The following is a 26,445-nucleotide window of genomic DNA, read 5'->3' on the forward strand; positions in this document are numbered from 1 at the left end:
CTGGCGAAGATAACGTTAAGGCTGGTGAAATGACGACAAAGGATTAAGAATAGGGCATAAATTTAGTTGATGGAGCAGCATGGGATTTGAGAAGATTGACTCCAAATTTGAAGGAAGTTCTACTGGGGGTAAAATGCTACTAAACAGCCTTACATGCTACAGAAAAATCTTTTGTGAAAGGAAGAGTTAATTGATGTGGCAAACTCTATTGTATTTTTAGAAAATGACACAACCTTCAGCAACCACCACCTTGGTCAGCAGCTATTCACATCGAGGCAAGACCCTCCAGCAAAGAGATAATGACCCACTGAAGGCTCAGGTACTGGTTAGTATTTTTTAGCAATGAAGTATTTTAAAATTAAGGTATGTACACTGTTCCTTTGATACAATAGCAATTGCAGGCTGAACAGACTACAGTCCAGTATAAATAACTTTTATATGTGGTGGCCTTGAACTGAACTCACGGTATATCAGAGCTATGCCTGTATTATAAATATCACTATCCTGCATTATTTGTACAGAGTTTTGGAACGAGAAAGGGAGAATATTTGAGGGGAGGTTGGTAGCAGATTGAGAATGTGTCTTTTTATGCTAACACATCCACTGATAAGAATAATTTGAAGTGTAATAACATTCCTGTACCTATTTTCTAAACCTAACTCTTCTAGCCTTTCTCACTCTTGCTAAAAACCTATTTTGCAAGGGGATACTTTTGATAAATTCCTTTATAGAAAGAGTCACATATCATTATAACTAAGCTGCTATCTGATCCTCACATTTGCAGCTTAGCATCTAGCCTCTAAGGCCGTGTAAATGAATAATGTCAAGTTTTCAACAGGTTTGTCTAATCCTTGATTATCCACACTGCAGATTATCCAGTATGGTGCAACAATTCCCTGGTAACACTGGTCCACGGGGTTCATGGAGCCCCTCTCCTGGTACTTCCTTAAACAAGAAAACGGATGTAGGCATATGAGGGAAGGCAGGTTCAGATGGAGACCTTGGATGTGTGTTTATCAGTTTTGCTAATATTAATTTCAGACAAAGTCTTGGCTTCCTCTGGCAAGGAAAGCCTTGGAGATTATTTTCAAGGTCCTCTGAAAGATCTTGACCTTATACTATGTGCAAGTTAAAATTCATATTCACCTCTCAGTCTATGCTGGAATTGTAAAACTACAACAGAGTCGAATAATTTGACTTTCATACTTCTGGAGGCTAATCCTAAAATGAGTGAAATAATTCCACAGGGCAATGATCCTGCCCATCACCAAATCTATACATTCCAGAGTTATCTAGCACAGCCTGGGAATTTGTTCAAAACTTATAATGGAAAGATTTCCTATGGCTGTGTAATACCTCTAAGTATTAAGGACAGAATTTTGGTTTTAGTAAAACAATCTAGAAGTGTCTTTATTCTTGCTTTTTACCAAACAGCAACAATTTATTCTAGTCAGCAAAGTCATTTTCATTAATGGAGCAATATATTTTTTTTTTAATCAACCACAAAGTCTTTCAGAAGGTACTTCAGAATTAAAAGTTAAAAACTCGCACCTTCATACTAGAAAAAATTAGTTTTATAGTTTTGGTGATAAAAGGACAATCTGTAACAAAGGATAAAAACTAAGTCTAAGTTGAGTTCAGGATGTTAGTTAACATTAATATGTGTAAATCACTATTTTATTCATATTAGATTAACTGTGACTATGTGGTCAACTATATAAACATGCAATTATATAATCTAAAACTAGCCAAATCTCTAGATGTACTATAATGTGACACTTATTTAAAGAAAAAAGCTACATTTGGAGAGGAGGAGCATAAGCAACACATTCCACACCTAGAACACGGAACACTAGCTAGGGAGAGGGGAAACTCTTGCTAAAGGACGTTTTCAATTCTGGCAAGTAGCAGTCTTCCAGTGTAAACTAATGAATACATGAAAAACACCAAGGAGAATACATTCAAGTTAATGGAAACAAGTCTTTATTAAGTAACTTTTAATATCAGAAAAATAAAACTCTTATAATTCTCTTTACAGCAAATATATAATATCAGTGCTTTGGCCATCTTAAGTTAAAGGCCCTTTATCATAAAATATATGGTTTTAAACTTTACTCAAATTGAATTTATAATCCCTATGACTTCCCTACATATACATAACAAAAGAGTGTAGTAAAATTAGCAAATACTAAACTATATTGATAATTTATCATTCTTAGTTTGTGGTTTTTAGAAACAGTACACGCACCTAATATATGTCGATTCCTTGGCTTATTAGTTGCAGTGTACAATGCAACGAAATACAAAATACATGCTTGGTGAACATTCGTTTGTATCTACAAGACGGCAGCTAGAGATTAGGTTTCAATACTGACATTTAACTATTCTACAAGCAATTAGCATTACATCATAATATGCCATCAAGGCAATTTTTTATACTGAAAAAATCAAAATAAAAACCGTTATTTGTAAACTTTTATACGAAATGTAACTCTTCAAGTGGAAATAAAAAATAAAATTTGTCTATTTACTATTCAATACACATAGGATTTCAATTTTTGTTATACTGAGAAAAAAAGCTCTTTTGTGTTGGGAAAATAATGCTTCAAAAAATAATTAGTAGAAAAACCCACCAATATAATGTTTTATCCGTTCAATGCCAGCAGATTTGGGAACATACTGAGGATGAAAAGTCACAGACATCCACAGGTGAAATGTAAAAAGTGTATCGTAAAGAAATCTTTCCTTGTGATTGGAAACAGGTTTTGAAATGAAGTAAACTGATTGGAGGTCGTCACAGCTGCTTCTGTAAATATGCTAAGGGCATTGTTACCCCTCTCTCCCTCCCCCTCCCCTAAATGACTAAAAAATAAAAATACATTTATAATGTGCAAGACAAATATGGATTGAACATAAAATGTTTCACATTTTGATCTATAGTCTAAAAATTAATCAATAGCTTGATCAGACTAATGAATGGAATGTTCGTATCCTCAATTATTAGCCAATGCAGGTGCACCCCAAAGCCTTTCCTGGAATGGAAAAACCCAGGTGGCCATTTCCACATTCACTGAGGGAGGCAATGGGTAGGAATTCACGATCAACACAACTGCATTCCTGCTCCACTGATCAGACCAGCCGGGAGCACTCTGGGCGAGATGAAGGTCAGTGTAGCAGTTTTTGTCCCAAATTATAACCAGTGATTGAGTAAACCGCCATCAGCCCTATTATTACCAATAAGCAACCACAATGCATTAAAAAGTTACTTGCAATCCTGCAGAATTAGGCATAAGTTGTTGTAAAATAAAAAAACAAACGGACCTGTTTTGTCAAAACTGGCAGTGTAAAGAAGGCAGCCCTGGAAGTGTCTGAGTCATCTGTAATGCCGCGTACCCTCCATAAACTCTTAACGTGGTTAGGCTTTGGGACCCATCATTTGGAAATCTTAGACGTATACACTTTTCTCATAGGTTCACACAACCTATGATTATCTTCACTCAGCCGAGTTGAACGTCAGCTTTAGCAATTCTTACACAAGCTATGTCTCTGGGTCTACAGGATAAGATTAATAATTCAAACCAAACTAAGACAAGAGACCACTTAGGTTTAGTGTTACCATAGCAGCCTTTTATAAGTTTACTAACAACTTTAGCCTAATCCCAATAAAGCCTGATAACAGTCATAAGAATTCATTAGGAAGTTTACTGGGGGTACCATTATACCCATGCCTTTACGAGTCCATATAGAGATATAGTATTTATGTATATATATATAGTTAAGAGTGAATTTGGATTGCCTGAGTAACAGCTGTCTGGCAAACTGGACATGATGGCGTTCTCTTTTCACAGATCTTGTTGGCACATTCCATGCAGAAGAGGTTGTGGCCACATGGAACTAGGGCAGCAATAACTTCATTCTCAAAGCAAATCACACAGTCGTGCTTTCGTCTTGATTCTGGAGGTGAGCTAGAGGTGGAACCACCATTGGAAGAGGAGTAACTATTGGTACCATTAGAAAAAGCAGGGATGTATATTGGAAGGCCAACATGGTTGCCTGTACTAGGTGGGTCGCTCCTAACCCTCCGAGCAAGTGGGTGTTCAATGCTCTCAGGAAAGGTAGGAGACAGACGAGGAGTAGATGGCTGACTTCCTCTACGCTGAGTCTTCATGTTACCAGGAGGATCACTCCCAAAGCCAGAGAGTGGGTTAACTGGTTCAAACGGAGTCCAGATAGTTTGAGCGGATGTTGGTAGAGAGTCAAAGGCAGGAGAATCAACTGCAAGGTCTTCTGAGCCTACAGAAGGTAGTGTATCTCCAAACCAAAAGTTTCCTGTGCTAAATGGGCTTGTTGGACTAAAGTCAGCCAGCCTATTGCTTCCAAAGTAGGAATCTGTGGAACCGCTTCCCAGGGAACTGGAACTATCATTTCGATAATTGGAGATCATTCTGGCGCGGCTAGGAGGAACGGGATTGGAGGAGAGCCACGCAGAGCCCAGAGTGCCGCCTTCAAAGCTGACGTCGGTACCGTTGTAATGGAAGTCATTCTCTTCGTTGAGCTCAATGTAGTTTCCCGTGCGCATGGCAATATGCATTTCAATTTCTTCTCGTGCTCGGTCAACATTCTCGGGCATCCCTGTCACTTCAAAGACGGGCTCCTTGTCTCTGCTCGGAGTTACTATGTACGTGTGGGTCTGCTGCTGGATTCTTTTGATGGTCGCTCCTTTGGGTCCAACTACCAGCCCTACCACGCGATAGGGCACTCGGACTTGAACGGTGGTCTGACCCGGCAGATTAGGACTGCATGACAGCCCTCCCAGGGCAGGGCCATTTTTGTTTCGAGATGCACGAATCATGGAGAAGTGCTCTGCAGCTGACAGGATTTCTCGTTTGGCCATGGCAACATCTTCCTTCCGTCCAGTGACAACAAAAATGGGCTCTTCACCACGAACCGGTGTTTTGATATACGTGTTCGTCTTGGCTCTCAGCGCTTTAATTTTACAACCTGTTAGAAAGAAAATATTTCTTAAGTATCAACATCTACTTCAACAATACTGATAAAGACAAATTATAGAAAGCTCCTTTCAAGATAACAGTCTGTTTTTGGGCAGTTTTTCTTTCCCTCTTTAAGTTTGAGAGTATTTCTTTATCATAAAAACTTATCACTAAATGCTGATAAAGCTTTCCTAGTTCCACTATGACTCCTGGATCCTGAGAGGTACTTTCCTGGTGATCTCTCATTCTCAGCAAAGAGGTGACGCCTCCACTGAAGGCCTTTAACTCAGAGGACAGGCTTATAGTTTTCTTCCTCTTGTTATTAGTCATTGCAAACGATGCATGAAATAGGCCAGCTATACTATAAGTGGATTTGACTTTCAAAACACTAATAGTTTACTACCTTGCAGGGTGTTGGTGACAAAGAAAAAGAATGTACAATGTGAGACGATACCTATCATCTTATTTAATCTACCTAACAACCCTAAGGACGAGACTATTACACTCCTTTTATTGCTAAGGGAAACAAAGCGCAGAAATATTGTGTCACATGCCTAAGTTCACACAGCAAGTAAGAGGCAGAGCCAGAGTTAAACCTAGGCTGACTTCGTAGTCTGTGGTCTTTTTTGTTGGTCCTAGAACCTCAAATTCCACAGAACTATACTGCATGAGAAAAGTTCTTCAACTGACTTCCACTTAGCTGTCTTGTCATTTTACCTCAACATCATTCTCTCCTCTGTAAAACTCCATGACAATAGCAAAGTGCTCAAAGTTAGCACATCATCTCATTTCTGTTCCATCAGTTGGATTTCAGGCTTAACTACGAATCAGTTGCCTTTATCCCCATCTGTTTATGCTAACTGAACTCATGCATTAACTAAATTAATAATTACATAAAGCAGTTATATATAAATCCAAGACATGGAACTTGTATCAAAATTGATTATTTTTTAAAATTTCAATAATGATGAGTACCTTAAAGAAAAAAAAAAGATGCTGTTGAACTATGGGTGAGACAACTGTAAAACCCTGGGGTAAACAAACTAACCCAGAGTAATTTTGTATTCATTGTGAAGTTCTTGCTAAATTCAAAAGAAATATATTGGAAATTGTATGGAGTATGGTCATTGGATATGGTTTTACTGAAGGACTATAATGGCTGGCAGTCCCATTCTCAAATAAAAGGCTTTGGTTCTAAATCCTAAGTATATTTAAGTTAAATAAAATATCTAAGATACATATGTATAACTACCCAAAGATTACTTTTTGGAGTAATCAGCCATTACCAGTGCCAACTGTGTAACATTGGAGGGTTTCGAACAGTAAAGATGCCAGATATACGCTAAGGCATAAGACTCTAGGGTTATGCTTTTCAAAGATCTTAATGTGAAGCTTGCCAGAACAGATTTCTTCTCGTGACTGTATCGTGCTATTCCTAGTTTCTCAAAATAAAGCAGTTAGATGCTACTGAAAAACACACGCCACAACCTGAGCCGATCATTTTCTTACAACTTTTTTTCCCTGCCCTCAACAAATTCATAATGTACAAAAACGAATTCTTTCTGGACATCATTCCTAACCTGTGTGACTGCACTAGTACCCTCTACCCCACACAAAATAGGTCTCCTTTCCTCCATTCTTGCCTCCTCCAATCAGCTCTCTACCTCCACTTTAGGTAGATGATGCTTTCTAAAAAAGCACCGATCGAAGGCTCACCTCTTTACGTAAGGCTTTGACGACTCCCTCTTACCATAAGGATAAAATCCAGACAGTGCTGCACGCAGAAGCTGGCCCAGTGCCTGGACCTACCTCTCTCTAGCCTTATCTCATACCCCTCCCTTTCCTCTTCCTCACTCCTTAAACTCTGTGGGGTGCTTCCACCACATTCATCGCCTCTCCATGCTCCTTGCTTCCACGATCAGAACGTTCCTTTAACCATGCCCCTCTGCTACCAGCTCTGCGTAATTCCTGATGGCCCTGCAGATCTTAGTTTATTAGGTGCCTTATTCTCTGTGAAGCTTCTGTTCCTTTCCGAGTCAGGTTTACTTTAACCTGAAGGTTATATCTGAGAAGACCAGGGGGGTGGGGGTGGGTCGGGTGGTCCAGCTAAAAGCAAAACCGCAAGGAATGCACTCAGTGGAGGAACTGGAGGAGCTGAGAAGGGCAGAGTGACAGGGTGGGTTGGGGGCTATCAAGAAATTACTACAATTAGTCTAATTTATGCTACTGTAAAACACAAAGTTACTACAGAGTGCTGCTGTAAGTTTATATCTACAATGAACTACAAGATTAAATTGACAGTGTGACTTCTGAATATAGGAAAATCTATTCCTACTCTGCTCCACCACAGAAAGTGACTTGGAAGACCATAAATCTTCCACATCCACTTATCATTCACACAGGCTGAATCTAGGAAACTCCCTCATGCAGCAGAGGAGGTGTTGCTTGAGGCTGAGAACTACAATCATTTCCATTGGCCAGTGTCTGACTGACGAAGAGACTCCTAGGACAGTCTGAAGGGGTGGTGAGAACGTCTAATTCTTCCTATTGCATCCTCAGAAGAGTTACTATCATTATCCGGATACATGAGCTTCTTCTCTGCACTATAACCTAACAAGAAGGCAGTCTGCTAGAATCACACATTTCTAACAGAGAAGGTCCTGATCACCCTAGAGAAAAACACTTGGCAAACTCTGTTAAGGACGAAGGGAGAGTTAGCTTGAGGGTCTAGGGCTGGCCCTTCTCAACCCTTACTATAGTGAACATTAGAAAGCTAAATTAAGAAACTTCTCAAAATGCTTCTGAGACAATAAGCAGCTGTCAGATGAACCTCAGTAGAATATAATATTGGAGGAGGGCATGGCAACCCACTCCAGTATTCTTGCCTGGAGAACCCCTAAGGACAGAGGAGCCTGGCAGGCTACAGTCCATGGAGTTGCAGAGAGTTGGACACAACTGAGCGACAAATATGCACATGCCTAAATCAGATACTACTGAGCCTATGGTTGTTACTAATGAGTATGTGTTTGATAGTCTCATTAGGAAGACAGAGAAGACAGAATGTGGACTACCTCTGAGATAGGGATGTAAGATAGCCTACCCTGCCCAAAAGGCCTACTTACCAAAAACAAGCTAAAAAAACAAATTATTTACAATTCACATCACAAATGGCTAATTTCTCTTATACAGGTACCCATATGCTATGCTATGCTAAGTCACTTCAGTCGTGTCCGACTCTGTGTGACCCCAGAGATGGCAGCACATCAGGCTCCCCTGTCCCTGGGATTCTCCAGGCAAGAACACTGGAGTTGGTTGCCATTTCCTTCTCCAATGCATGAAAGTGAAAAGAGAAAGTGAAGTCGCTCAGTCGTGTCCGACTCCTAGCGACCCCATGGACTGCAGCCCACCAGGCTCCTCCATCCATGGGATTTTCCAGGCAAGTGTACTGGAGTGGGGTGCCACTGCCTTCTCCGCAGGTACCCATATACTTGCCCTTATATCTCAAAACACCAAAAACCACAGAAAAAATAGGTAAAATAGCTCATAGAAAAGGAAACATATAAATAGCTCTGAACAAGAATTTAGGTGTCATCTCCCATCTATCATCTCCCACCTATAAGACTGTCAAATATCAAAAACAAACAGTGCTAGTAAGAATGGGGGGAAAGCCCTCATATTTAGCTGCAGAGTACAAACTGCTCGAGGGCAGTTTGCACTATCCATCAAAATTACAACTTCCTGTATCCTTCTGCCCCTGCCATCCCACTCACAGAATCAAGTCTGTAGGAATACTTGCCCAGGCACGAATAACCACTGTATTCCTGTCTGTATTAGTGGGAGTTGGTACAGCAATGTAAGGGAATACTCTGCAGTCACAAAACTGGAAGACTTAGGGAGATACGTAGGAGGGTGACTTAATTTCCCTGGTACTTTTAAATTCTTACAAATTTTGGAACCATACAAATGCATTATTTATTTTTTTAAAGAAATGTTGTTAAATTAGAAAATTTTAAAAATTAGAGATGAAGAAGTGACAGATTTTACTAGATTAAGTACATCAATCAGACTTTTGACTAGTTGTGAGATTTAGAAGAAAAAAAATTATGAACAGCAGGGTAAATGATTTCATAACCTCAAAGTTGAATAAAGCATTTTAAGTCTAAGAGGTAGGGACTAGCAATTGTTTTCTCATAGCTACAAATAAATATATGGCAAGCTGTATACCAGACTGTGTAGAGATTAAGAACCAGGACAGCACTAATGACTTTCATGGTTACCATTTTGATTTGGAAGTAAATTCCCCCAATAAAGTCTCTAACTTACCTCCCTCCTGTAGGAACCCATTTCCCCTTTCTGTATCACTATGGCTAGGGCTGTGATTCACCTTAAAACTCTTTAGTTGCAGCCAGAATTCTGGTCTTCTCACTTCCTGGTATAGTAAAAGGTTGGGTCTGGCTTCTCCGGGGTAAAGAGTCTCTCCCACCAGCTGCCTGAGCAGTTAAAAGGGAGAGGGCCTCTGTTGCTGGGAGAGGAGTTTAAAGAAAAGGAATTGAAATGGTCTTCAGTGTTTCTCAAACCATGGTTTGCAGTATCAATTTAATAGGCTCCAAATGTTTTGACGAAATATGTGGACATTGACTGCAAAATAAAATGTTCTTTTGATGGGGAAGGGGGGGGTGTCACAGAAAAGCGTAAAGGCACTAGACCAGACCTTTAAGGCTGCTTTTTAATTCCATGAAATGTGGAATGATATACTTAGAAGAATCAGATACAGAATTACAGTCTGCAATGTAGATATAATTACAGTCCAAATCAATTCACCTTAAAACAGGAAGATTATCCAGATCACAGGGGTGGGCCTGACCTGATCACAAGTTCTTTGGAAGAGCTTTCTCCGGTGGGCTTCAGAAGTCGTCAGATGTGCTCTGGCTTTTCTGGAAGAAAGCAACCTATGCTTGACCTGCCTGTGGAGGCCTCATGGCAAGGAACTGTAGGTGGCCTTTGGGAGCTGAGAGCTAGGAGGAAAATGGAGGCCTCAATCCAGAAACCTTGTTCTGTTCTTTACTTTTATTATCTGCTTTAGTTTTCTAATGCTGCCATAACAAGTTACCTCATACAGTGCTTTCAATGTCACAAATTTTTTATTTTACACTTCTGACATGGGTTCTGACATGGGTTTCAACAGGGCTAAAATCAAGGTGTTTGCAGGACTGTGTTCCTCTCTGGAAGCTTCAGGGAAGAGCCTGCTCACTTGGCTTACTGGTAGAGTTGAGTTGCTTATCATCACAAGACTGAGCTCCCTGTGTTCTCGCTGACTGTCCGCTCAAGGCCATTCTCTGCCTCAGGAGGCCTCCAACATAGCTTGTGGCCCTGTCTCTCCATCTTCAGAGTCAGCAATGGGGACTGAACCCTTCTTGTACTTCAAATACCTCCCAATCTCGTATGTGACCCAGCTGGGAAAGTTGTTCTGCGCTGAAGGATTCATGTGATTACACCAGACCCACCCAGCTGATATCAGATAACCTTTTCACCTCAAGGTCCATACTCTACATCTACATAGTCAGAGTGTCCGGGGATATAGGGTGTAGGCATCTTCAGGGAAAGGGGGTTTATTCTGCCTACCACAACACCAATGTCCCGCTCCTCCAATTATTTCTCCATTCTTCCAGGCCCCTGGGCTTTTGAGCAAAGGAAAGTATTGGATTCAGAAAAATCTTAAACCCTAACCCAAGAATAGTGACCCACTGTCCAGAACAGTAGCGAGATACAAGAACAAGAAAAGTTTGGGGATCACGGGCACTGAAGTAGGGTGAAGGGATAAACCAGCGATAAAAATCAAAATAGGTCGAAAAGAAATATATAAGCCAGGGTGTTGATGAAGACAGGGTGTTTATGTCGAGAGATGAGTGATTTGGTAAGAAATGGACAAGTGAACCTGGCCTCCACTTGTCCTGTGGGATGTGACTAAGTGTTCCTAGCTAAACCACTCCTCCTTCGGCCCAGAACATCCACCAGCCTGATGCGTCAACTTACCAATTCAAGTATCGAGTTCCCTATAAAGGTGCAGGTGGCTAATTCCAGGTGATACAGAAACTACAATAATTTCTGCTCTCCAGGAGCTGACAGTGTAGAAAGGAAAGTCATGAAAACAATACTGATATAAGGTAACTGCTTTAATGAAAACAGGCGTACAAAGCAGTGGGAGCACAGAAAAGGGCAGGGCTTTACTGCTTACAGAAGGTGAAAGAAGGCTTCAGATGCATTTGAACTTAGGTTTGAAGAAAGTAGTTCTGCCAGGTGGAAAGGAGAGTCAAGAGAACTGGAAGTGCCAAAGCAGGAATCAAGAGCCCAAGATGGCAGCCTGGATACCACACCTGGCTCAGTGCTACAGGAGCTTTAAGTAACTGGAGGGCAGAATGCCAGGGGAGCAGGTCAGGTGGGGGATGATTTAGTTTAACAAAGGCAGGGAAGTTTAAATTCTATCTGGGAGGTGCAAAGAACTTGTTTTGTTTTTTAAAGAAAGGAACCCCAAATGCTATGTGAAGTATTGCTGATTTTCGACAGAGGGTTTTGTTTTCCAGAAATCAAATTCATTATATTTTCCACTCATTTCATAAACTAGCTACAAATATAAGGTGATTTAAGAAAGCTAAAACCCTTATAAACACACCAAAACTAAGGTCTGTATATTTTTACTTTGGGTCATCTTCAGGTATATCTTTCTTCAGAAATTCCTTCCAAGAGGTTTTATTTTCAAAGAGAAGTTAGTGTACATGCACATACACAAACACACCTGCTTTAATAAAAACAGGGAGGGGAGTGAAGTAGTTCTTTTTATCTTTAAGAAAATTAGAATGCTGGGCTTGATATTAAAAATTACCTCCCCATCCCACCTCCCTTTCCCCATCCTTCTCCTAATTAAATGGCCATCACTTACCTTCTCCCAGACTTCATCATCTCCTAAACATGCCTGGTTCCTCCTGTCTCTACTCAGATATTTCCCTAAATAACCTGGAAAATCCTCCTAGCGCTGCCCCCTCACCCCATATCTTCTGAGTAATAAACATAGTCATTTGGAAAAGATGAGACTGTGTGTTGAAGGCTCTATGAACCCAAGAGTAATACAAATATAGATATGACTATTATTATCACAGCTACAGCTTACTAATTCTATTCCAAGGTCTAGTTTAAAGGAAACATAAGGATCAAAAAACCAGTTATTTGCTGGACTGGGCTCTAATCTACCACCAGTTTGCTTGTGGTTTTAATGTTAGGTCATTCAACCTTTAGGTCCTTTCCAATGCTTTTATTTTTGACCAAGTCTCTCTTCTCCTGGGACATACAAAATCACTTATTTCTGAAAACTACAAAGCACATGGGACAATCTCACATGTATACACATCTATTCTTCCTTTGCTCAAGAAGAGCAGGTTGAATAACAGCTGGAAGCACAAGACTTCGAACAGACCATCACTAACCATCTTTGTGAACATCTTTGTGACCTTTGTGAACAGGTCACTAAACCTCTCTCTCTCCTTCTTGAGGGTGTGTGCTGAGTTGCTTCAGTCATGTCTGATTCTTGGCAATCCTATGTACCATAGCAGGCCAGGCACCTCTGCCCATGGGATGTCCCAAGCAAGAGTACTGGAGTGGGTTGCCCTGCCCTCCTCCAGGGGATCTTTCTGACCTAAGGATTGAATCTACATCTCTTACGCTTTCCTGCATTGGCAGGCGGGTTTTCTTTACCACCTGCCCTGAAGCCCACCTGGGTGTCACCTGGGAAGCCCAGAAACTATAATGAAAGTTACTTCTCTCACTTGGTTGTTGCAAAGATTAAATGAAATAACATCTTAAAAATACTCATCACAGTGCCTGTTATTCAAGTAGGTGCTCAGTAAAGAGGAGCTTTTTAAGCTCTCTAGCCCCTCTCCCCACTCCACCCCCACCACTGCAAGTATTTCATAAGTAAACTGAGCCAATAGGCTTGCCTTTGAAATAATAAACTTGTAGTGCATTTTTCAGTTTTCAAAACTCTCCTATATTTTCATTTAATCATTGTAACAGAGTGGTGACTAGCTTAACAGCTTTAGGAAGGATAAGAAACAAACTGAAAGAGGTTGGAAAGGTCTCCCAGCTAGAAAGCCCGACCTCAAACACAAGCTGTCTCCACACTCCTTTCACTACTCCATACTATTTTTCTCTAAAAGCATTAGAGAAACACATTATTTTATATGTATATTTCATGATATATTAGAATTAACAAGGGGGGGATCATATTCTTTAATAATTGTACATATAAATAAGACCCTTTCCTCTTGGAATAATCTCGACAGACTATTCAAAAGTTCCTACAATTTTATAGGGACTCAATTTTTCAGTATTATTAGCTTCAAAGACTGGTGAATATCAGATAAACCCAGTAAGAGTGTTTTTCACACACACACAACTTAACTCAACATTTAAATAAACTGTTTAGATTAACAATGTAATAGATTCTTAAATGTACAATACAGAAATAGCTTTCCTTTCCCTGCTCAAGGGTCCTTCTTGCAGCTCCAGTCAAAAATCGCTGAAATTTTGTTAAGAATATGGTTTCACATTAGACATCACTTCGTCAACACTTCAAACAGTTTCATTTATGTGACTTTTTAGTTTTGCTTATTACCAGTATTCATACAGACATATAATATCCTAAATCAAGTAGCATCTAGAACAAACAGATCCAAACAACTTTTGGTTGACTGACTCCTCAGGTAAAGGGTTAGAGATAAAGGCAAGAGGGAAGAAAACCTCACAATATAAAAACTATAATGATAAATACTAAAATGGCAAGTCTCTAGTCCAACAGTTCAGTTCAATAAAATAAACAGCAAGTATCTGCTACGTTTCAGGTAATTTAACCAAGATTAAGACTGAGATTCAGTTCTGCCCTCACTGACCTGTACCCAACTTCAAGCATCAAAAGGATTTGTTGTCTATAGGTGTTCATGTACAGATAGTGATCAATCATTTTCTTTTCTTATACCACTGGCTGGTGGCGGTGTTCAAGTCTTTTATATCCTTGCTGCTTTGTCTGCTTGTTCTACCACTTAGAGTTGGGAGCACTGAAGTCTCTAATTCCATTAGCTTGAGACCCTGGGTAAGTTACTTACATCTCCATAGACTTGTTTCCTTATCTGTATGGTTGCAATAAGAATGGATCAAATGAGATGACATACTATTTGACACATTTAAATGTTATTATTTTTAAAGAAAAACTCAAATGAGTCAATTTTCTCTAGAAGTTAAAAACATTAAAAAACCCTTAAGTCCTAAAGATAAAACTTATATTTAGATTATGAAAAATATGTTTAAGATATTAATTTTACAAAACTGGGAAGAGATATGTTGAAGTCATTCTAATTGGTAATTTTAAATCTGGTTTACTTTTACATGATTTTAGGAACTCTTCTTGGGCAAAGATAATATAAGGGTTACAAGTGATATAATCTAGTCCAATCTCACTTTATTTGTGGATAAAACTCAAGCCAATAATTGCCCAAAGTTATAAACTAACGACTCTGAAATGCCTCAATTCCCTAAACACGCCACTTTCTCAACCTGCCTTCTTTTTCCAGTTGATTCTTAGAAGTGGAGAATTCCCAAAATATATGATGTATTTTTAAAAGCAGAGATTAAACTAAATTTTAAATCCCCCCCCCTCCTTTTTGACTTAATTTAGACAAGAGGATCCACATACGCAACAAAAAAGGGTCCCCATTTGGCCTTTCACTAAACCTGTGACACCCAGAGGTGGGTGTTAGAGATGAGAGGTAGAACAATTTTCCTAACTGGGGATTTTAAAATTATGTTCATGTCCATTAGAGGATGTTAATAGAAACTTAGAATTACTTCTATTTGGGAACCATATAATGGAATCAGATTCATCTGTAAATGATTCTCTTTCAGACTATAGACTGGATGGATCAAGTTTTTCCCCCAAGAGGAAACTGAGACTCAGTGAGGTTAAGGGATTTGTCCATGGTCACAGGCAACAAATGGTAAAACCATGTCTCTAACAAGTTTAACTCTAAGTTCAATGTCCTTACTGCAAGCCAAAGGCGAGGGGACAGTGGTATAGAAAGAAGGTCAGCCCAAAGGCCATTTTACACTGGTAACCTTCTAGAAGTTTGGAACTATTCCCTCCCCACTCTTCTCTAACTGTGTTTAAGATGAAGCTTTATGCTTATCTTCAACTCTATCTGCAGTTCATTAAATAATTTTCTTTATTATTTTAAGGCCTAGTCTTATTTTATTGCATGATACCTACCACTTTACTTATGGTCAAACCAGGCTTCCCTGCATACAATGAACTGCAGTTTCTGCTTATTGGACAAAGGCAACAAGCCATGCCCACATGAATTGTTCTTAAATCCTGAACCCTGGCATGAAAGAGGCGGTACAACTATGCAGTGCAACTTAGAATTCTCAGAATCAACCACTGAAATAAAGACTCAAAAGGATTAAAAATAACACTGCGCTGTACATATTCAATTTAGTATAGTTTGGCTTGGTATTACTAATGTTAGAAAATCATTTAAAAAGCTTAAATATCAGATGTAATCACTATAAATGTCTATAAAGTACCTAATGGTAGTATGGGGAGAAGAGTTAAAGACTAAACATGCATCATGGTATATAAGCCATTTGGGAAGGATTAAGATGCAGTTTGATTAAACATATCATTTTAGAATCACCTGAAGATCAATGAGGTTTTAAAACAGATTATTCATAATCTCTTTGGAGTTTCCTAAAGGAGTTTGTTTTTTTTCTTTTTTTTTGACCACAGCATGTGGGTTGTGTGATCAGATGAGCCCTCTGTAGTGGGAGCCCAGAGTCTTAACCAGTGGTCTGCCAGGGAAGTTCCTCAAGGAGTTTTAAATTGCAAACACCCTTTCCTATTTAGTATCTTATGAACATTTTTATCTCTTTTTTTTTCATTTTGTAATTTCATTTCAAATTACAAATGCTATTAAGGCAGAAATTACACTAAAAAAATTTGGCCACAATCCCATAGACTTTAATACTGTGATAGTCATCATGGCTGTTCATGAATATTCTGGCTCTCTCCTGTGGACACATGATTGTAATGCAATTTCTCACCCACTTGAAGTTAGGAGTGGCCAGATAACTTGTTCTGATTAATGAAATATGAGTGGATGTGATCACCATGCTACTTCAGGTCTAACATTTAAAGACCGGTGTATGCTACGCCACCGTCTCATCCTTCAGGCACAGAGAGGAAGACCAGCCATACTTGAGATGGTGGCTGCTTTGTTGGTCTAAGACCCTGAATGACCAAAATGAGCAGAGCCCCTGTGAAAAAGAAATAAGTCACTGGTCATTTTAATACTGAGATGTTGGGGTTCTTTGTTATTACAGAATCATTTATGCCTATCTGGATAGAAGTGCCATGTGTTTAACAGGCATTTAGATATCAGTTCCTTTCAGTTCTGTCACATTAGAAGGATACAGTAATGTGTGAAACTGTCTGCTAAAGCAGAGAAAAGGTGAACGAGATTAACAATTAATTTCAGATTTAACTTAAGAACAGTAGTATGTGCTTATCACTTAGTTTCATATATGTCAATGTATTTGTGTACAATTCACAGTCCCTAGAGGTACTGTAGATAACGCCTATACCCAGCTGAAGAAGAGGAATCTGAATCCTAGGGAGTGATTTGTCCAAGGCCACACAGTGACTTACTGGCACAGAGTAATCAGAATTTAGGAAGTTTAACTTCTGATTGCTGTCTCTTTCCAATACATCACAGCTGAGCAAGGACTGCTAAGGGCAATTTGGGACAGCTTTCAACATATATTTTTATAGCAAAACATATATTCTAAAATAATTTTTGTCTTCAGTTTAAGACACAAGCAACAAATTTTTCCATCTGTGCAAATATTAGATTAATTCAAAACGAGATCCACAAAATACTAAGCACGATCTTATAACTAAATTCCACCTTTCCTTGAAAATGTAAGATTTAAGGTCTAGAATTCCAACCCATAGACATTGCTGGAAATCTCCCTTGAGGAAATCTCTATAGGTCTCAAATACTTGACTCCCTGCATCAGTTTTAGGTCACTAGCATTTTCTACCAGGGGGCAGAAAACACACCCTTGAATTACCACTTTATTTTCCATTTCCTCCTTAGTGAATGAAAATAGTTCATTAGCTGAATACGGCAGGAAGAAAAGGCAGTGGATTCCCCACCCATCTGTAAAACAATTAAGGTTCCAAAGCTAATACAAACTATTATTTGGATCTTAAAGTCTAAAAAAATGACAATGTTTAATTTTTAAAGCTAGCATGTATATACAACAAATTAACTTTCTGAATTATAAATGATAGCGAATTTCTAGTTAGACATAATAGAATGTTAGAACAATGCTGTGCCTTCTGGACACCAAAATCTTATTAAGTAAATTAATTTGGACAGTGATATTTTAAGCTATGCATATTAGAAACACAGTATCCTAAATCACGTTTAGGACTGAAATTGACCCAAAATATTCTTCCTGAGCAAGATGCTTACTGAGGTAGCAATGTAGAATTGAGAACTTTATCCCCATTATCAAACAATTGGTCTAACCGCCAAGTTCCACTACCTGAGCAAGGTATCTATTAGCACCTCAGTTTCTATGTCTGTAAAATGGGGATAACCACCTACCAGAGTTAAATGGCAGGTAATATAGTACCTGGAAGAGGGAATGCCAACAACTCTCCCCCTAAAAGAAAAAGACACTGTGCTTTAGCATTATTCTGAAACTATTTCTCCTCATGAAATAGATATTTCTTCTTAAACAGGGAATTTATGTACAATACCAAACTTTCTCTTTTTAGAACCTGAAAACTTGTTCCACCCTAGGAAACTGGGGAAAATTTTCCCAAGGATGTATTTAAGACAACCTAAAACAATGTGTCATATTGTCTGTTTTTAAAAGTGGAAATATATACAATCGGTGGGGATCAGTGGAAACAGAGTAGCTGAATAAAGAAAAAAAATTTCTAAGGAGGTCTAGCTCAGTAATAGCCAAAACAGGGTACAAGAAGTCACTGGAGTGCAGGAAAAAAAATCAAAACACTCCAATTTCCATCTTAACTCATCCTTTTAAACTGTTTACATGTTTTAAAAATGTATAGTATATCAGCATATATATTATTCATAAATATTCACATATTGAGATTATTAGCTTAAATATTTTTTGACAGAGTGTACAACAAAAAAAAGAGGCTTCCCCAATGGTTCAGCAACAAAGAATCTGCCTGCAAGGAAATGCGAGTTCCATCCCTGGGTCAGGAAGATCCTCTGGTATAGGGAATGGCAACCCACTCCAGTATTCTTGCCTGAAAAATCCCATGGACAGGTGCACACACACACACACACACACACACACACACACACACACACACACACACACACACAGAAATAGCTTTTCTCAACTAGGTTAGAGAACACACATATACCATCAAGGAAATCACTCATGAAAATAGTTAAAGATGTACATTAATCTTAAACTGTACTATAAAACCTTTACAAGTCTTTAAAACAACTGAACTTATGACATTCAATATTTATTTATACCATCGTTAAGTAGAGTAGTACTTTAATTCATTTTTCAGTCTAACTGGTTCTCAACGACTATGCAAATTGGAGCAAAGTCCATTGACTTAAATTAAACGTCCTGTTAACCACTGTGAATGTATCTTGCAGGTACTACATTTTTAAAAAGTTAGGTCGTAAATCTGTTGTCAGGTTTACTTTTGATGTCTATATTCCAGAACTTCTTTGATTATCAACAAGCCTCTTTAGTTCCTGGCTTTATTTTACAGTATTGTTGGTTTCAAAATGAGATGCAAACTTAAAAAGGGGGACCAATTTAACATTTGCAAATGACCATATGCTGCTGGGGAGTATAAATATGAGGTCAACACTGCCAACTTTCATGGCTATCAAAAGCAGTAGTTTGTTTTTCTGAAAGACACTGGAACTAGAGGCCATCTACATGAGTTGCTAGTCTATATGACTCAGAATTCCATTTGTCCTACTCTCTGCTTCAGAGCTGAAGTCACAGATGTCTCCATCTGTGACATAATTATTTCCAAAACCAATTAAGAGATGTCAAACAGAAACGTATGACTTCAGGTAATGAGTAAAAATGGCAGGAAGGGATAATTCTTAAGCAGGAAAATTTTGTTCCAAAGCAAGAAGTAAATTAAATGATTTGCCCTGTTTATTCACTTAGGGAAAGGGGAAATTATCACACTGTAAAAGGATGCAAACATTAGAAGTTGCCTGGTTCTCTGTGCAAGTGGGAAAATAAATACAGGCTTTATAATGGTGCTGCTGAGGGTGGGGGTGGCAAAGGGGCCAATGATCCACTAGTTGAATGGGCCGGAACAGGAGAAGGGGAAAACTTTTTGCTCTTAAGATAATCTTGAGAATGATGACATACTTTTAACAGTACTGTCAACTCTGGGAAAATAAGTGCAAAAGGAAGAGTCAGCAACTTGTCTCTATGTCCTAAGACATAAACAGATTCACATTTCCTTATTAACTAATAAGTTCTACCCTAAGAGGAAAAACTAAAGACTTTATTTCATTGCTATAATTTGGTGCAAGATTAAAACCTGGAATTCAGTTTACTTTTAAATAATAGAGTGGTATAAAGGTAACAGTCTGCCTAATTAAGGGCCATTTTACCATGCTTTAAAGGGTATAATACAGAAGACAAAAATTCGTATTAACTGAACAAAAGCTTTCAGTATCTCGTCCCTTAGTAAAACTGGCCTCTAAGCGTTCCTTTGTTATCCTAAACTGTCACCATAAGCAAACTGAAGCAACTTGTGCTGAGGAAATACCAGCCTAGAAGGGCCTGAACACACCTTGCCATCGCCTTTTCCCCACTCTGCTAAGTATCAGACTCTAAGTATCAAAACAGTCCTCCTCACAACTTTCCAACTGTACCTAGAGATTATTTCTCCACACCTTTCCTCACCGTGTCCCTGTCTTTCTTCCACCTTCCATTTGTTAAAGTCCTATCCATTCTCCAAGGCCCCCCACAGCTGATACATGTACGACTTTGTCACACACTATAGTTATTGACATTAATTACAGATTAGATTAGTGCCACTCCGCTGTTTATATTTGACTGTTGGCTTCTTAAGGGCAGCAAGTTAGTTGGAACTAACCTCACATTCCCAACTGCCATAAACTCAAATGCCTGGCAGAATGTAAGCTTGATATATAGCAATTCCCGGATGCTGTTAATGGAATAACCAACTCATTCTGGATCTATAACTTGAGATGTTATAATTTCATCCTATGTGAGGTGAAACAGTTCTCTCCTGGACTAGCATCTTCAGTACTGCAAAATCAAAACAAAAGCAAAACAAAAAAACAAAAAAGGAAAGCAAAATTGATTCACCAAACTATGGGAATAAACTCTTAAGGGAATGGCATCAGCTTTGAACAGTCTTTAAGTACCAGGCAGTCTGAAATAGGCTATCTCCTCCATCCAGATTTCAGATGGATGGATTTTTCATATTAAAATCCTAGAGGTAAGAAATGAGCCAACTCTGATATTTGAAACCACCATTTCGACAGACCTTATTTATGTGTACTTTAGACCACTTGGGAAAGATGAGATCATTTAAGCAGCAGCGCCATCATTTCTTTTTATTTGACCCCAACAATGCTCTCAACCTAACAGTAGAGAGACATGCATCAACCAGGTTCAATCATATTGTAATAAGTCAGCTGCAGAGAATATTCACTCTTCCAATAAAGGGGGCGAAGCTACACTAAAGAGCATAGGACCTTCCCTAAAAATGTCGGATAGAGAGGTACTCTGGGCATCCCCTTCCCCCACCTTCACAAATCTACTCCTGGAATCTGAGACATAGGTCCTTTGTCTGAACAATGTGGGAGGAGTCTGTCTGCAGTACTGGTGTGCTGGCAAGTGAGAATCTACTGAAAACTGTATAAACGTACAAAGTTCCTTAACTCAATTACTTTACTGTCCAATTTTCCTTCATCGTGTACCCTAAAGCGTTCTAAAAGGCAGCCACTCTGTCTTTTCGATAGTTAAAATATATCGGAATACCGTGATCGATCAACAGAGTTAGCTAAGAAGCTAAGTTTCTGAACAGCGAAGAGGTGCAGGGGGGGTGGCGGTAAGAACGACCACTTGAACATCCCCTCTTCCCTCGCGAATGAGCTTCCCGCTCCCCACCCCCTCGACAAGCCTCCATTTCTGTCAATTTCTTCTTCCCAGAAAGCCGTTGTAAGGCAGGCTGAGAGGTTTTTACAAAGACAGTAGTCGGCTGCGCAAACTTGCGATCTCGAAGCTTTTAGTGCACAACACCGAATCCACAACCGACCCGACCTTTTACCACCTCAGGTTGTTTCTGGTGCCACGCCAGCTGGGGTGTTCCAGGAATACAGCCCGAGTCAAGGGGACACCGCCGGGCTGGGTGGCTCAAGAAACTTATCGCCTTGCATTGTGCAGGAGGAGAGGAACACCGTGGGGGGTGGGGGGGTTCGCAAGGTGACCCATCTTCTCGTCTGGTAGCCCCTCGGGTTCCTCCCACACCCCTTCCCGGTGGACCTAGGGCCCTCGCCAGGTTCGCCTTTCCAGCCCCAAGCTCCTTTCTTTCGTATCCCCACCCACGCGCACTCACCGGGCCCAGCCCGGCTGGACACCCCCCCAACCCCCCACTCGCACTCACCCTGGCGACCGACAATCTCGGCGACATGCTCGGAGCTGGGCACCGGAACGCACTCGGTGGTGTTAACGCTCTTCCTCCGGAGCAGGGCCGCCTGCTCCCCGTTCAGGGCGGCCGCCGCCGCCGCCGCCCCGCAGCCGCCGGGGCCGTAGGCGTGGGACAGCATCGCCGCCATCATGCCCTGGGCATCGTCCCCTCCGTAGAGCACCCCCGCCGCCGCCGCCGCCGCGGCCGCCTCCCGGGCATCGAAGCCGGCGGCGGGCAGCAGCACCGACCCCAGGGACCCGCCCGGGATCGGCTGGGTCTGAGAGGCGGCGGCCGCGGGCGGCGACAGCAGCAGCAGGGACGGCCGGCCCTCCTCCTCTGCCTCCTCCAGCTCCTCCTCCTCCAGCAGGTCTCCGTCCAGCTCCGCGTCCTCCCCCTCCTCCTCCTCCTCGTCGTCGTCGTCCTCCTCCTCCTCCAGCTCCAGCTCGGCCGCCTCCGAGACCCCGGGTCGGCCGGGCGGCGCCCGCTCCTCGGGTGATGGCCCCGCCGCCCGCCGGGCCGGGCCCTGCGCCGCCGCGGCCCGGATCGCCGGGGCGCCGGGCTCCGCCGGGCTGGGGTCGTCGAGGCCCAGCGCTGCCAGGCGTTCCCTCAGCAGGAGCCCGTCCCCCTCGAGCTCCGGGCCACCCGCGGGGGGCGGCGGCGGCGGAGGCAGCGGCGGCGGCGGCGGGGGCGGCTGCGGCAGCGGGGCCGGGGCCGCCGCCAGGGCCAGGGCCGCGGAGCTGCCGCTCGGCATCGCGGCGGCGCGCTGTCAATGGCGGCGGCGGCGGCGGCGGCGGCCGCGTCAGGCGCGGCGGGCGGCGAGCCCCATGGCGGACAGGGCCCCGGCCCTGCTCAGCGCGCAAACACTTTTCCTCAGGGGAGGCGGCGGGGCCGAGCGACCCGGGCCGAGCAGCGCCAGGGCCGCCCGGAGAGCGGAGAGGGCGGGGTGGAGGGGCAAGGGAAGGAGGCAGAGGCAGGTAACTAGGTGGGTGGGTGGGGACGGCAGCGGGGCGGGCTGACGGAGGTTCGGCCGCGGCTCCCCTCTCAGGGATTCTTTTGTTTCATGGCCTCAACCAGCCCCCGGCGCGCGCGGCGGCGGCGGCGGCGGCGGCGGCGACGCCCCACGCCGCTCTCCTAAGGCAGCCGGCGCGCTCTGATTGGCCGCTTTTAATCTCCGGGAGCCCGCCCTCGCCTCCCCGCGGCCTTCTAACTCCGGTCCCTAGCCCCTAGCCCCACCCCCCCACCCGCTTCTTGGGCCCCGCCCCGCTCCTCCCCAGAGCTTTCTGATTGGGTGACTGGGACGAGCCCGCCCCTCAAAGCCGTCTCCGTCCGTCCTCTGCCCTCCCCCCCCCCACCCCGCCCTCCCCGTTCCCTACTGGCTCACGAGGAGAGGGACTGTGATTGTTCGCTTTACACGTCACTCTTTGTGACGTGACCGGGTGGAGGCGGGGCGAAAGCAAGGCCGAGGAGGGCTGAAGCTGGGAGCCTTCTGGAGGGGGTTCTCGCGCAGGCGCGTGCAGTCCAAGCGCACACCTGGCCGTCTGCGGTCCTGGGCATCTTTGGGGCCCACCTGGGTGGGGTCTTTCAGTTCCCAATGGGGGCGGCTTTGGAGGTGTAGCGTAGGCATGGGCCCGGAGGGCATGGTTCAAGAGGTGATTTCCCTCTTTCGGAGTAAGGGCCTAGGGAGAGAGTCATTGCAGGAGGGGCCAGTGAGGTGTCCTCCTGTGCAGCCGCAGGGGTGGTTTCCAGAGCCGCGTGGCTCCTGGGCCTTCCCTGCACCACCCCGGGAAGCTCCTCCTTCCCGGGCGGGGCCTTCCCACGCCCTGCCGGCTCGCCTTCCAATACCAGCCCGGTAGGTTCCATCAGGAACCTTCAATGCTGAACTCCAGTTCTTTGGGGGCTTTTCTTCCTCCAAGACGTTCTTCCCACAGTATTGTCCGGCAGGTACCACACAGTGGGTATATTTTAGAGGGATTTATTTTTAAATGGTTTGTTAAAAACAAATCTTATTACTTTCCTTCATCTCGGGCTGTGACTGTCATCCCCCACTCCCTTGTTCCCCTTTCCCTCCGCTCCGGTTAGAATCTCCTCAGGGAATCTTCCCCAGGTTAGTCTTAATCACCAGCCTTGTCTTATGAAGGTGAACAGCGTAATGTAATTTTAAGGTTTCTAGTGTCACCGTTATAAAAGAAGCAATTTTAGTAAATATAACGAGTTCAGTATATTTCAAATATCATTTCAAGATGCAATCAATATAAAGTTACTAATATATTCTATAGTTTTTTTCACCCTAAATCTTTGAAAATGGTATTTTGCCTTAGGATAGCTCAATATTTACTTCACGCTGGCCATATTTCAAGGACAAAATAGTAGTGTTAGACTTCTTGAATTCTGAATTATAAATTGATACCCTATTTTGGATTTACTATATCTTGCTCCCTGAAACTTGTTTCTTATGATGAACTTGAATGAGTGCCTACTTTTCTAAATTGCCTGAGGTGGTACAGAGACACTCTAAGAGAAGGCTAAGGTATGTCTTCTCTTGCTCTATTTTATGCCCTTGTAGCTGTGCAACATTTCTACTTCAATTTATGCACCCCTCTGAGAAATGGAGTATTTCCTGCCATATCAATAAGCCAGGGTGTTATCAGTTCAGTTCAGTTCAGTCGCTCAGTCGTGTCCGACTCGGCTACCCTGTGAATTGCAGCACGCCAGGCCTCCCTGTCCATCAGTAACTCCCGGAGTTCACTCAAACTCACATCCACTGAGTCGGTGATGCCATCCAGCCATCTCATCCTCTGTTGTCCCCTTCTCCTCCTGCCCCCAATCCCTCCCAGCATCAGAGTCTTTTCCAATGAGTCAACTCTTTGCATGAGGTGGCCAAAGTACTGGAGTTTCAGCTTTAGCATCATTCCTTCCAAAGAACACCCAGGACTGATCTCCTTTAGAATGGACTGGTTGGATCTCCTTGCAGTCCAAGGGACTCTCAAGAGTCTTCTCCAACACCATAGTTCAAAAGCATCAATTCTTCAGTGCTCAGCCCTCTTCACAGTCCAACTCTCACATTCATACATGACCACTGGAAAAACCATAGCCTTGACTAGATGGACCTTTGTCGGCAAAGTAATGTCTGCTTTTTAATATGCTGTCTAGGTTGGTCATAACTTTCCTTCCAAGGAGTAAGCATCTTTTAATTTCATGGGTGCAATCACCATCTGCAGTGATTTTGGGGCCCCCCAAAATAAAGTCTGACACTGTTTCCACTGCTTCCCTGTTTCCCATGAAGTGATGGGACCAGATGCCATGATCTTCGTTTTCTGAATGTTGAGCTTTAAGCCAATTTTTACACTCTCCTCTTTCACTTTCATCAAGAGGCTTTTTAGTTCCTGTTCACTTTCTGCCATAAGGGTGGTGTCATCTTCATATCTGAGGTTATTGATGTTTCTCCTGGCAATCTTGATTCCAGCTTGTGCTTCTTCCAGCCCAGCATTTCTCATGATGTACTCTGCATATAAGTTAAATAAGCAGGGTGACAATATACAGCCTTGACATATTCCTTGTCCTATTTGGAACCAGTCTGTTGTTCCATGTCCAGTTCTAACTGTTGCTTCCTGACCTGCATATAGGTTTCTCAAGAGGCAGGTCAGGTGGTCTGATATTCCCATCTCTGTCAGAATTTTCCACAGTTTATTGTGATCCACACAGTCAAAGGCTTTGGCATAGTCAATAAAGCAGAAATAGATGTTTTTCTGGAACTCTCTTGCTTTTCGATGATCCAGTGGATGTTGGCAATTTTGTCCCTGGTTCCTCTGCCTTTTCTAAAACCAGCTTGAACATCTGGAATTTCACAGTTCATGTATTGCTGAAGCCTGGCTTGGAGAATTTTGAGCATTACTTTACTAGCATGTGAGATGATTGCAATTGTGTGGTAGTTTGAGCATTCTTTGGCATTGCCTTTCTTTGGGATTAGGATGAAAACTGACCTTTTCCAGTCCTGTGGCCACTGCTGAGTTTTCCAAATTTGCTGGCATATTGAGTGCAGCACTTTCACAGCATCATCTTCCAGGATTTGAAATAGCTCAACTGGAATGCCATCACCTCCACTAGCTTTGTTTGTAGTGATGATTTCTAAGGCCCACTTGACTTCACACTCCAGGATGTCTGGCTCTAGGTGAGTGATCACACCATCGTGATTATCTTGGTCGTGAAGATCTTTTTTGTACAGTTCTTCTGTGTATTCTTGCCACCTCTTCTTAATATCTTCTGCTTCTGTTAGGTCCATATCATTTCTGTCCTTTATCGAGCCCATCTTTGCATGAAATGTTCCCTTGGTATCTCTAATTTTCTTGAAGAGATCTCTGGTCTTTTCCATTCTGTTGTTTCCCTCTATTTCTTTGCATTGATCACTGAGGAAGGCTTTCTTATTTCTTCTTGCTATTCTTTGGAACTCCGCATTCAAATGCTTATATCTTTCCTCTTCTCCTTTGCTTTTCGCTTCTCTTCTTTTCACAGCTATTTGTAAGGCCTCCCCAGACAACCATTTTGCTTTTTTGCATTTCTTTTCCATGGGGATGGTCTTGATCCCTGTCTCGTGTACAATGTCATGAACCTCAGTCCATAGTTCATTAGGCACTCTATCTATCAGATCTAGTCCCTTAA

At 42.2% G+C, this 26,445-nt stretch overlaps 1 protein-coding gene across 1 annotated transcript; it reads right to left on the reverse strand.

The window, feature by feature from the left end:
* Positions 1-1,960: 1,960 nt before the first annotated feature.
* On the reverse strand, positions 1,961-22,851 carry MEX3C (mex-3 RNA binding family member C). The gene is made up of 2 exons (XM_002697824.4): positions 21,766-22,851; positions 1,961-5,001 (listed from the first exon to the last, which is right to left on the reverse strand). Exons 1-2 carry the CDS (start codon positions 22,538-22,540, stop codon positions 3,776-3,778), a joined length of 2,001 nt encoding a protein of 666 aa, XP_002697870.4. The 5' UTR covers positions 22,541-22,851; the 3' UTR covers positions 1,961-3,775.
* Between the last annotated feature and the right edge of the window lie 3,594 nt (positions 22,852-26,445).

The sequence above is a fragment of the Bos taurus genome, chromosome 24 (assembly GCF_002263795.3).
Source record: "Bos taurus isolate L1 Dominette 01449 registration number 42190680 breed Hereford chromosome 24, ARS-UCD2.0, whole genome shotgun sequence".
Taxonomy (NCBI): Eukaryota; Metazoa; Chordata; class Mammalia; order Artiodactyla; family Bovidae; genus Bos; species Bos taurus.